This window comes from Lagenorhynchus albirostris, chromosome 20 (assembly GCF_949774975.1).
Source record: "Lagenorhynchus albirostris chromosome 20, mLagAlb1.1, whole genome shotgun sequence".
Classification (NCBI taxonomy): domain Eukaryota; kingdom Metazoa; phylum Chordata; class Mammalia; order Artiodactyla; family Delphinidae; genus Lagenorhynchus; species Lagenorhynchus albirostris.
This window is the reverse complement of record NC_083114.1, coordinates 38,690,762-38,702,830: the sequence shown is the minus strand read 5'-3', so window position 1 is coordinate 38,702,830 and position 12,069 is coordinate 38,690,762. Positions and strand designations below refer to the sequence as shown.

The 12,069-nt window shown below is 56.7% G+C and overlaps 1 protein-coding gene and 1 non-coding gene across 2 annotated transcripts in view; one reads left to right on the top strand and one right to left on the bottom strand.

Annotated features, from left to right (window-relative positions):
• LASP1 (LIM and SH3 protein 1) overlaps positions 1-9,836 on the bottom strand; it is a 37,336-nt gene extending 27,500 nt beyond the window's left edge. The window contains exons 1-2 of the mRNA XM_060135792.1: positions 9,580-9,836; positions 2,396-2,490 (exon numbers count right to left, since the gene is read on the bottom strand). Coding sequence (XP_059991775.1) covers positions 2,396-2,490; positions 9,580-9,648 — 164 coding nt within the window. The 5' untranslated portion in view covers positions 9,649-9,836. The remainder of the gene's footprint in view (positions 1-2,395; positions 2,491-9,579) is intronic.
• A 672-nt stretch (positions 9,837-10,508) lies between these two features.
• Positions 10,509-10,580, top strand: TRNAC-GCA (transfer RNA cysteine (anticodon GCA)). The gene has a single exon. It is a non-coding gene; the product is annotated as a tRNA-Cys (tRNA).
• Positions 10,581-12,069: the final 1,489 nt, after the last annotated feature.

Sequence of the window (12,069 nt, the reverse complement as noted above, 5' to 3'; positions counted from 1 at the left end):
GCTCAACTCCCTGGCAAAGGGCCGGGGGCCGGGGGCCGGGAGCGATCACCTGTCCCTCTGGGTCCTGAGCGGGACGTGCTGAAAAGCCAGGCCTGAGCTTCACAAAGGAAGGCCAGGCTGGCCTTATCCTGGAAACTCCAGGATTCAGGAACTGGAATGTCACTGGGGGATGGAGCCAAAGGCAGGAAGAAAACAGGAAGGGATGAGAGTGAACACTCAACTCCCGTGCCTGGCACATCGCAGGTGCACAAAACTTTTTGGTCTAGGCTCCAGCATCGCTGGGTAGGAATTTTTAACCACGGGAAAACTGAGGCCCGGACAGGTCCGCAGGGCGCCCCGAGCAAGCCGGGCCTGCCTCTGGGTTATCCCGGAATCCCCACGTCTGGCTCGCTGGCAAGGACCTGCAGCTCAGCAGACTCCAGCTGAGGGAGTGTGGCTGCCTCGGGCCAGGTGCTACCACAGCGCGAGTGAAACACAGCTGGGCCACAAATCCCCCAAGTGTTTGGCCCCTCAACCAGGGTCCTTCCCAGGTAACATCCCAGCTGGGCCAAAGGTCAGCTAGGCGGGGAAGAATAAGGACTGTAAAGGCTCAGGGAACAGAGAGGGGTCAACCTGCTTCTCTGGCTGGAGGCCAGGAGAGAGACGGGGGCATCTCACCCTCGGCAGGTTGGAAGCAGCATCCCGGGAGGGGTGTTTCACCTTCTGCCTTCCCTGGAGCCCCCCCACCCCCTGCAGGAGCTACCCACCCCTACTTGCTGCAGCCTCCCTAGAAGAGGGTGAGAAAAGTAAGCTGGGACTTTGGCACTAGACTGAGAACAGGCAGAGAAAACAAGGACAAGCCTCCGATTTCTTTCTTCCAACTCCCAGTGCTTGCTGCATTCTAGGCTACCGGAGTCTTAGGAAGAGACGTGAAGAAGCCTTAGTCCCTGCCATCCACTGGGCTCCAGGCTCAGCCAGACTTCTGCCTGGAGGGCCCGAGGCGCAGAAGCTGCCCCCAAAGGAGCCTAGGTGCCCAGAATCTAGCCTGAAGTGGGCCGGCAATCAAGGGGTTAACTGCCCCAGCCTCTGGCTTTGCTGAACCCCACCCTACTCCCCAACAGAGGGAGGAAGTTGCAGAGAATCAGGGCTTGTGTGAGCCTTTAAGAATTTGAAGAATGTCCCATTTCCCTTGGGGGGGGGTGGGAGGGGTCGGTAGGGGGAAGGAGACCAGTGGAAGCTAATAGAGGAGAAGGGGCAGCTGAAGGAGAAGCCAGGACAGAGCTGTGACCCTCCCTCTACCCCAGGCAGTCTTCCCAGTGTCCCAATCCCTCCCAGAAGGGAGGTGATGATTCATGGTGCTTCTTGGGCTTGAGATTTTATCAGAAAATCTGTTTTCCCAGCACCTGGCACAGGTTGGCATCTAGCAGGCGGCAGGGCAGGCAGTAAGCGCCAGCCCCAAGGAGATGAGGCTGTGGTATGTGCAGGGGAGGGGAGGGCAGCAAGGGGGAAGACAGCCTTTCACAGGGGTTTAAAGCCCCAACTCCTTTTAGACAGGTCCCAACGTTCCCCTCCCAGGTGAACTTCAGCTGCAGAAAACCTCCTGACTGAGAATTTAAAAAGAAAAAGAAAAAGGACTCAAGTCAGATCTTGAATCTTTCTGAACACTGATCTTGCCGCCTACTTGCAGTGACTTGACCTTCTGAAGCCCCGCCTAGTAGCGTGGCTGTGAGGTCCTACGTGAGCCCTGAGCTTAACGCAATCAACCTGAAACTGCACGGGATGGGATGGGGGTGTCCCCCTGGAATGGGGGAACCCACCTCTACCCACCTCCGCGCAGTAGACCAGAGCAAACTCCACTGGAAAAGACATGAAGGTCTCCACCTCCCACCAGGCAGGGAATAGATCTGCCTGGGGCCAGGCCGCTCCCTTCATGCTGCCCCCACTTCTCAAGAAATGACTACTGGGAAGGGCCGTGGCCAGGAACCCCCAGGCCTAGTGCCCAGACCGGCTGGTAGGGGGCAGGGGAGAGGAAACAGTCAGGTGCTGTCATGGGGAAAGAAATGTGGAAGGCGAAGTAGAGAACACAACTGGGCAGAAACAGGACTTTTTCTTGAAAGACCATGCTGGATCCCTCTCTCACAGCAGAGTGCGGTGGAAGGAACAAGCTTGCTCTACGGGGTTTGAACTGGCCTGTCACTAGTCATTCATCTTGGGAAAGCCCCTTCCCTTCCTGAAGCTTCAGTTTCCTTCGCTGTAAAATGGGCATATTAACAGCCCTAACTTCATCCAGCTGTGGTGAGGAGGACTCAACATGGTTAAAACATATGGAGCAGAGTGTGGAAATGCTGGGCCATGTCAAGGAAGCACTAGGAGGGAGCCCAATGCCCGCCCAGGCCCCGCCCAAGGCAGGACTCACGCGTTGCAGTAGGGCTTCTTCTCATAGCCCTTGTAGTTCTTCATGTTGAGTGTCATCTTGCAGGTCTCGCAGTGGAAGCATGCTTTATGCCAGAACTGGGGACAGAGGCAGAGGGAGGACACCCGTCAGACACCAGGATTCAGGAAAGGGGCTCAGGCCCCAGGAAGGAGCACTCCATCCACGGACTGGAACACACCCACACCCCAGGTGAGCTGGGGCCATCTCAGGTCACAGGCTCTGGCCGCTGATGACACCACCCTCCCCTGTCCCATTGGAGCTATCCGGAGGGGGACAAGGGCACACGCAAGGTTGAGTGGGGAAGAAGCCAGTTATAATAGTGGCGAGCAGCCCCCAGAAGGTCTGCGCCACTTCCCCCAGACCACTCCCTCTGACCAAGCAGGAGAAGCCTCATTGCTTATGCAAAGCTGCGCCAGGGTTGCTAAGAAGCCGGTGCTGAACGTGAGGGGCAGCTCCTCAGCCTTGACAGAGGAGGAGGGCCCAGCCCCCATGCACCCAGTCCCTCCTAGCTCCCACACCAGGGCCTCCAGACACACCTGGGCCTCCAGACACACCTGGACCTGGGCAATGCGCCAGCCCCAATGCCTCCCCGCTTCCTGAGCGACCCCTGCCCAGACTGGGTGTGGGTGCCCCAGGCTGTAGCCACCACACCCACACCCTTCCCCCATCCCTCAGCTGGTCTTCCTCTGAGGCACCGCCCTCCTCTGCTTGGAGGTGGACACCCCCCACCCCGCAATAGTGGACATCAAAGCCCCACCCTGACTAGCTGTGAGACCTTGGTCAGGACCTACTCTGAGCCATTTCTGCGTCTGTAGAATGGAAATCATAATACCCATCTCTCTTGGGATTGTTGAGGTTTAAAGGAGAAATCACCTACAGAGCCCTCAGCGTAGCACGTGGCATCCCTACTTACTCGGGTGTCAGGTGCTGGGCGGGGCGTGGCAGCTTGGCGGGAGATGGGTGTGTCTTGGGGTACAGGTGGGGCTCTGCCGTGCCCAACCACAGCTACAATGCGTGTGAGTGAGAATGCGTGACAGGGAAGACTCCAGTGAAGCCCAGGGACCCAGAACAGAACAAGGATCCAACCAGGGTGGCTGAGGGAGGGGAAGAGAGTCAAAGACTGTAAGGGCAGGGGAACTGATGCAACAGAGGTGAGCCCACCCTGAGAAACACTGATGCTCACGCGAACCCAAGCAAATGAGAGAAATCTGCCCCTGGCAGCCCAGGACGAGGCCCCCGGATCAGCACCCACCAGGAGTCCCGCTTCCAGGACCCCAGAATCCGGGCTGCTGGGGTGACCCAGCTGGCCCGTCCCTGCCCCACTTCCCAGCAGCCAAGGGAGACACTCCTGACCCCTCAAAGAAAGAGGCCAGAAGCCAGGGAAGGGCACAGGGAGACTTTCAAGGTGCCCAGCACACGCCCAGTTCTTGGCCACCTGTCAGGAAATTCCCCCAAGGAGGTGCTTTTCAAAATGTGTTTCCCAACCAAGGGGTGCTTCTAGGACACTTCGGAGAAGGGGACAGAAAAAAGGAAGCTGAGACGTTGGCATACTACCTCCCTCACCCTGGCCCACTTCAACCAGAGACGACGGGGTAATTTGGGGGATAATCACCTTCTAACAGGGTACTTTCCCCATCAAGGAGGCCCAAAGGACTCTCCAGTGGTGGAACAGTAAACAAAGTGACAGGAGAACTGCTCTTTGGGAAGAAGGTCAGCAGGAAATCTGGAAGCAAGGGATGGCTGGTGTAAGCTGGACCTCCACCCCAACCGGGGCCTATCCCTGAGTCCAGCCCACACTCCTCCCGGTGCAAAACCCCAGCACAGACGACCCACCTGAAAGCTAGAATGGGGTAGTCCCTGCCCCCACCAGCCCGCGAAGCGAAAGCCCCTCTCCCTCCCCAATGCCTGGGAGGCACTGGCAGAGTGCCCCAGCCCTGTCACCACCCAGTCTGCTGGCCTCTGCCTGCTTAGCTGCACATGTCCCTGCCTGGGCCCCTACCCCTGCAGGGGCCTGCCAGGAAAAACATTCTCTGGAATCCAGACCATGACCCACTTTCACACACACGTAGGCAGGAATCCGCACTGTCCTAGGCCTGGGGACCTCCGAAGCTGTCCCCTGATTGACTTGGGGGAGAGAAGGAGAGAGACACAGACACTTCCACCCTAGCCGACAGCCAGGTCCCCCCCTCCGGAGCCAAGTCCCTTTGGAAGGGGGCAGAGTATACTGGCCAGGCTGGGGTACAGGGCCAACAGCCAATTCCGGGGGTTCCACAAGACACACACACACACACACACACACACACACACACACACACACACACACACACACACACACACACACACACACACACACACACACGCCAGCTGCCACTGGGAGGAAGGGGAGCCCCCGTACAAGGGAACGGTGCCCATTTCCATCGGTAGCTCCTCCCCACCTCACCCCCACCCGCCTTGCTCTCAGCTACACATATTAGAGGCTGAGGCAGTGGTCCTCTGTTCTCTTACAGGGGGTCCAAGAACAGAAAAATGAAAACAAGAGTGGACTGAGTACCTTCAGGGTAACTACAAGAGTGGACTGAGTACCTTCAGGGTAACTACGGAACTCGGTCTCTGCAACTGTAAAGAGGAACTAAAACTCCTGGTCCCAAAGAGGTGCTGGGAGATGACACAGGCTCCAAGCCTGGCACACTAGCTGCTTCTCATCACTTCCCTCCCCTCTCTGGAGGAGGGCTCCAAGGTTCAAGAAAGTCCAGCAGCTCCTGCCACTGTGTCCTTTTGGGGTAGGAAAGCGAGGGGAGCAGGGGCAGAAAATGACAAGTCATTCAACAGCCCCTTTGGGCCAAGCCTGGGCTGGGAACTCTGAGGGGACCCCAAATGAAAAAAACCCATCCCTGTCTCAGTTGGGTCTAGGGAAATAAGTCAATACAACCCCACAATGAGCCTCTGTCTGCCTCTTTCCCCGGCCCCACGAGCCCTGTCTCAGAGCAAGAGTCCCCTCTTTCTTTTCAATTTTTTTTAAAAAATCTTTTTTGTATTTTTTGGCTGCACCATGCGGCATGTGGGAATCTTAGTTCCCTGACCAGGGATCGAACCCCCGCCCCCTGCCTTGGAAGCACAGAGGCTTAATCACTGGACCACCAGGGAAGTTCAAGAGTCCCCTCTTTCTTGGAGGCCACAGGTAAGAAGATTTCAGAGAAGCATCCCGGGACTCAGGGAGCAAAGTTACCTCTAGGCATGCAACTTGAATCCTCCCTGCTGCCCCAGAAGTCCACTGTTTCCCTATTCACCAAAAACCAGACCTCTGGTGCCTGTGAGAAGCCTCTCAGCCCATCTCCTAGGCTCCAGCATCGCCCTCAACTCTCCCTTGCCTGCAGCTCCAAAGCTGCCACCAACTCCACAGAAAGGCAAACAAAGGCTGATGGGACAGAAGCAAGATCCCCTGCACTTGGGTGAGGCCAGCCCTGTCTCTCTGGAATCGCCATGGAGGTGCGGAAGCGGCTGCTCACAGCTCTGGGTGAGGGGGATGCGTGAAGTTCGGGTCGCTGTGCCTGCAGCCTGGTACCTTGCCCTCTGCACCCGGGCTGCCTATGACTCAGGGTTGGAGTATGAGACCTCTCCCTCCCTTCCTGTCACCCAGGGTTACAGTTTCTCACTCCTCCAGGGGCAACCCTAGCCCCACCCTGGCCAGGTCACCAGCCTAGCTCAGTTGGCCACCTGGGAGGCTGGCTCAAAGGCATAGACCGTGGCTGCACCACCCCAGATTCCTGGTTCAAGAGCCCAGGCCCAGAGCATTCCTCAGGCCAGGGTCAGGAAGGGGAGGGACCACTATTAATGAGATAGTGTAAATAAAAGTACTTTTTGCAAACACAACAGGCAGAAGAGCTGAGCACGAAGAACTTTAGATTTGAATTCCAGCTCTGGCAGAAAGGGGAGTGAGCTGCATGACCTGTCTGAGCCTCTGATTATGGGGTTCTTAATTTACAGGAGCGATCACATCTGCTTGGTAAGGCTCCAGCGAAGACTGAGCCGGGCACATTCCAATGAGTCGTAGCTATTATGAATGGATGGTCACGGGATGATCGTGGGGTGCTCTCAGCTAGGAAATGAGGCACCAGGGCTGCAAGGCCTTTTCTCCTTTTTTGTGTCCAGCCCAGCTTCCCTCTACCTTGCTGCCACCTGTGGGGGCTGAGAGGAGGGTGGTTCAGACAGCCAGAGGCAGAGAACTCTCCCAATGGGGGAGTCCGGGGAACTAGCAGCTCACCAATCCTCAACCCTTCCCAAATGCCTCCACCTGTGTTCAGGAGCCCGGCGAAAGCAAGCCAGGGCAGACGGACATGGCAAGACTCTTGACAATGCAGGTCCCCAGATACGACTGCTTCCTCACAGGGTCTAGGACAAAACTCCATCTCCCTCAAAATGTAGAGGACGTTGTGAGACACAGCCCCTCTCCCTCCCCAAAGGCCCTGCAGCAGCCCCTGAGAGTGCCTGGCACAAAGTAAATGCTCAATAAATATTTGTTGAATGAATGAGTGATGTCACCCTGTTTCTCCCCCAACTCTGATCCCATAAGTCCTCTGGGGAAGCAAATCTCGACCTCAAACACCAGCAATACATATTTATTCAGCACACAGAGCACACTAGGTATGGCAGGTTGAGGGCAGGGTGGCCATCAGAGGTGACATAGCTTTTAACCCAGCTAAGTCTTTCAGGGAGGAGAAAAGGCTAACACCAAGGACGTAGCTTGTACTCTGGGTCATGTCGTGTCGTAGGGAAATTGCAGTGAAACAGGCAAGTCTAATTTGACTCTCTCCTGTTGTAAAGGGGAAGCCTTGCGAAGTTGGTTAGCAACTGTATCTATGGGACCGAAGGTTCCCCCTCAGGTCTCAGTCCTCCAGGCACCAGGTCCCCATTCCAAGTGCCTGCCCTTACTACCTGAAGGGGGTTGGGAGGAATAGGTCTGATACCTGGATATTCCAGGCCTCCTGCTCAGTGCAGGGGTGAGGTGTCCCCACGGCCACCTCCTGTAAGGAGAGTTCTAAAAAGAGAGAGGAATCACGAACTCTCACTTCCCAGGGCAACCTCCACCTGAATGTCCTCTTTCTGCGAGGGCAAGAGAACAGCTGGGGAGGGCACCTTGAAGGATCCCTGCACCACTCCGCTCTGACTCCAAAGGTGTGGGGCTGGAGAGAGTACCCTAGCAAGGTAGGCAGGGTACAGCCTATACCACATCCCCTTCCGGGCACTTTAGTGCACTTCCCCACCTTCAAGGAAAAGACATTACCATACCCATTTGATAGATGGTGAACACTGAGGCCTAGAGCCATTCGTAGAGCTGGCAGGAGCAGACCTGGAACCAGGACCAAGTCTCCCAACTCCCAGGCTAGCAATCCCTCCATCATATATTGCTTCTGCCTTATGTGGGTGGAAAGTGGTCATAGCCTCTTCCCAGTTCATAACCGTGCAGAAGAAGGAGCGCACAGGGAACTCAAGATGCAGAGACCAAAATCCCTATCACCGGGGAAGGGCAAAAACCCCAGTGTGCAAGGACAGAGAGCTCTCAGGTCCTGCCTGCAAGCTCAAATCCTGCCTTCCGGCATGGTCATTGGGAGCAAGGTCAGTACCCACATCCCTTGTACCCATAACATGGCCTTCCTCTCCACCTGCCCAGCCAGGCCCAGGACTGTGAAACAGCAGCAGCCCCATATGCCCCTTTCCTCCAAGAGCAATTTCAAATGCATCTCAGAACCTTAGAACCCCACCCCCTCACCCTGACTCAGAGACCAAAGGTCACTGAGGAAGCACCAACCCCAAGGTGGAGGGGAAAGACAAAAGTATCCAACGAACTACCCTTTCCCAAACAAAACCTGGCTCCAGGTGGGCTCTGCACCCCTCTTCCATCCCATGCCCCCCAGCCCCTGCCGGTCCAGACAGGAAGGAGGGAATCTTTGGACTTGGAACAGGCTTTAGGAGGTGGATGACAGGCACGATGAGGAGGGGGACAAAATCACACAGGCTTCTCCTCCAGACTGGGGAGGGGATGCAGAGAGGAGGTGGATTTGGCCTTAGGGTCTTCGGGAGACTAAAAGAGGCCAGGATCCTACCCCAAACTGCCGGAAATACCCAGTTCTACTCTCCGCCCCCCTCCAAAAGTATAATGGCAACCAGATGAACGAGTCCAGCATGATTGGGGCGGGGGGAGGAGGAAGACGCGTAAGGGCCCCCAGGGGACAGTGAATTTCCAGAAGGCCACCTTCCCATCCCCCTAACACCTCCCCCTTTTCTTGGCTTCCCCTGAACTCAGCCAACCCCACCCTCCACTGGGGAAACCTGCTTTGAAAAGTTAGCTCTTTGTTCTACAAGCTGGACTCAGCCTCTGAGCACAATTTCAGGAGATTTCTGTGAAGCGACCCCCACCCACCCTACTCCAGCACGCGACCCCTCCCCGGTCCGGCTGGGCGGACCAGCACTGGGAGTTGGCTTCCAATTTGAGGTGGGGGCTGGGAAGGTACGGAGGACGTCTGCTAGTCCATTAACCGCTCACCCACCAAGAGAACTGCAGGTCGTGCAAAAAAGGGGTCTCGCAGTGGGGCTTGGGGCCTTATCCGAACGCCAGTTCACCAGATGCAACACTCGCCGGCTGATAGCCCCCGCCCTCCAGTCTCCAGGCCAGGAAGCCCGGCCATTCGCCGCCGGAGCGGACGGTTTCGCTGGGGCCCCCAACCTCTGCCCCGCCCCCCCGCCGCCCCCTCCCCCAGCGCCCAGCGCTTCCGCCTACTTGGCGCTAGGCGAGGCGAGGAGAGGGAGCGGCCGTCTCCTCTCACTCTCCCGGCCCTAGGGGGCGGGACTGCACCCCTAACCTTCCCTCACTCCCCACCCCCACTCCGGGGCCTGGCTTCCCTACTCCACTCGCGTCCTCCCAACCCCTGGGCACAGAGCCCACTCTTCTCCAGTAGTGGCTGCCCGCCACGCGTGGACTCCTTGCCTTGCCCCGATCTCCTGGTTTCCAGACTGGGGTCTGTCCCCACACCCCACGACACCGCCCTCCCTCCCTCCCTCCTCCCAGGATCGCGGGGATGAGGCGGCATAGACCCAGCCCCGCTCTCCTCCCCCGATCTGGAGCACTGTTCGGGGATTGCAAAGACGCGCCTCCGGGTCCCGCGTCTCACCTTATCCAGACAGTTCACCTTCTCCGTAGGGTACACGATCTTGCCGCACCGGGCGCAGTTGGGATTCATGGCTCCGGGAAAGGCTAGGGCGGGGACGCCGGAGCTCGCGCACGTTCTTTCCCTGGAGCGAGCTGGCGGGAGACGGCTGCGGCTGCAACTGCACAGGAGACGGCGACGGCGGCTGGAGCTAGGGAACTGGCCTCCGCCTCCGCCCTCCTTCCCCTAATAAACACAGCGGGGAGGAGGGGCTGTACCGGGGCGGGGACGCGCCGCGGGCGCGGGCAGGGGCGCGCGCGGCGAGGCGCGCTCCCCGGGCGACCCGGGGCTGCGCGGGGGCGGGTTCCGGGGACGACTGCGGGCCCGGGGGTACGCGCCTAGGTGAGCTCCCAAGCAGAAGGAGCCCTGGAGAGATAGGCCCGGAGGCTAGGCGCGGACAGACGACCTTGCCCAGGGTACTTCCGGCGGGGCGGAGCCGATCTGGCTGCACATCTGGGCGTCTGGGCTGCAGGGGGCGGGCAAACCCCTCGCACCCCTCCAGGGTGGGGTTTGAGCCCACCCGAACACCAAATCAGATTCTCCAGATTTGGAGACTTCCTTTGTACCCGTTGGTACCCGGCGAGAACCTGCGGACCGAACGGGAAGCCCCTGCTCCGCCCCCATTAGCCTTCCCCTGCAACATCCTTTCCCACATTTGTAGGGCGGAACCAGTCTCTCCCGCCGGGACTCAGCGCCTCGCAGCTTGAGTTAGGTTTTCCTTCCCCGCGCCTCTGCCGTGCAGCTTTCCTGTGGTTCCCCGGATCCGGGGGCCTTCTGCTTTCTGCTTGGCCCGTTTTCCTCTTTCGTTCCTTTCTCTATATCCTTACTCTCCACCTTTGGTGTAGCGTTCACTTAACGCCCAAAAGAGCAGTATCCAAGCCCAGGGACGGTGTGGGGGTATAGCTCAGTGGTAGAGCATTTGACTGCAGATCAAGAGGTCCCTGGTTCAAATCCGGGTGCCCCCTCGTAGTTTTTTCCTAAACTTATGTAACTAATATAATTCATTCTTGACTCATATTTTAACCTTGGGTTCTAGGTTAAAGAAAGCACTGAAAAGCTATTTAAAAAATCCTTCCTCATTTTCCAGCCGTAACGGAAAGCTTTCGGCTTTATTTCGTACTCCGCAGGAGGAGGGGGTGGGTACAGGCACAAATCAGGTACAAAAGCTGCAGGTCGCCACTACCCACGCCAGCGGTATCAGGATTTCTGCGGTCACCGCTGGCAGCCTCAGGGGTGTCAGGCAGTTCCAGGAGCTGGTTCAAGAGACAAGACTCCCCCAAATTCGTGTTCAGTTTTGGATGGGGCTGGGTCAAGGGAAGGAAACCCACAGACACAGACTTTCTCCAACTTAAACTTTCTTTATTACAGGTGACAGGCGCATGCCGTGTTCACCTTTCCCTATTGCTCATGCCACCGGCAGAGTGAAAGCACTTCGAGAACGTGGAAATGGCCAATGCCGACCCAAAAGTTCATTTACAAAAATAAAGTTACATCCGGATGTAAACTGATATAAACTAATGTAGTGGTTCTCAAACTTGAGCTTGCATCAGAATTACCTGGAGAGTTTGTTAAAGCACCTCCCGGTTTCTGATTCGCTTGGCCTGGAGTGGGACCCCGAGAATGTGCATTTTTAACAAGTTCCCAGGGAATGCTGATGCTGCTGGACCACACTTTGAGAACCACTGAACAAATAATAAAAGGCCATCAAGTTTCATAACCTAAAGACGGGGACAGATATCTATTGGCCGCGTGACTGACAGTATCACTGTTGGATCCGAGGAAAACGAGAAGGGAGCAAGGCCTCTCGACTAGGTTTTGCCCAAAAAAAGGAAAAAGAAAGGATAGTGGGAGAGGCATGCTTCTTCAGACAGGGGGCAGTTGTGATATTTTAAACTCGGAATTTGGTTGTGTCAGCCCTCGGGGCCCCGGGGGAATACTACTCGAATGCATTTTTTCCCCACGGCTCCCATTACTGTGCGATGCGTCGCGAAGCTGGACATGGCGATTAAACAGATCTGCTGTGCGGTGCAAAGCCCAGACCCGAGAAATAACTAATTTTCACCCCTTTCCTGGACACCAGGCCTCAATCTCACCACCTGTAGGTGTAACGGGCCAAAGCCCTGCCTTTGAACTCATATAAAGAAGGAGAAAGCTGTCCACTTTTCACCCTCCTTCTTACATCTATGCTGTGTCCCGTTAAACTTCGCCACTATATAAACCTTCTGAACTTGGATTCTCTTCTAATCTGCCTGGTCAGAGTATGAACTAGGCAAAATAATATTGCCCCGCCCCAACATTCCATCACCCACCCACCCCGCAAAGAAACTGTAATTAACATTAAACCAATAAGTCTTGAAGGGTCTCAGGGACTGGAATGGTCTCAGCCTTCTTTCTGCCTGCTCAGGCTTCTTGCCACTGAGTGGGGGTATTCAGTTGAAACATGGTAGAGTCACC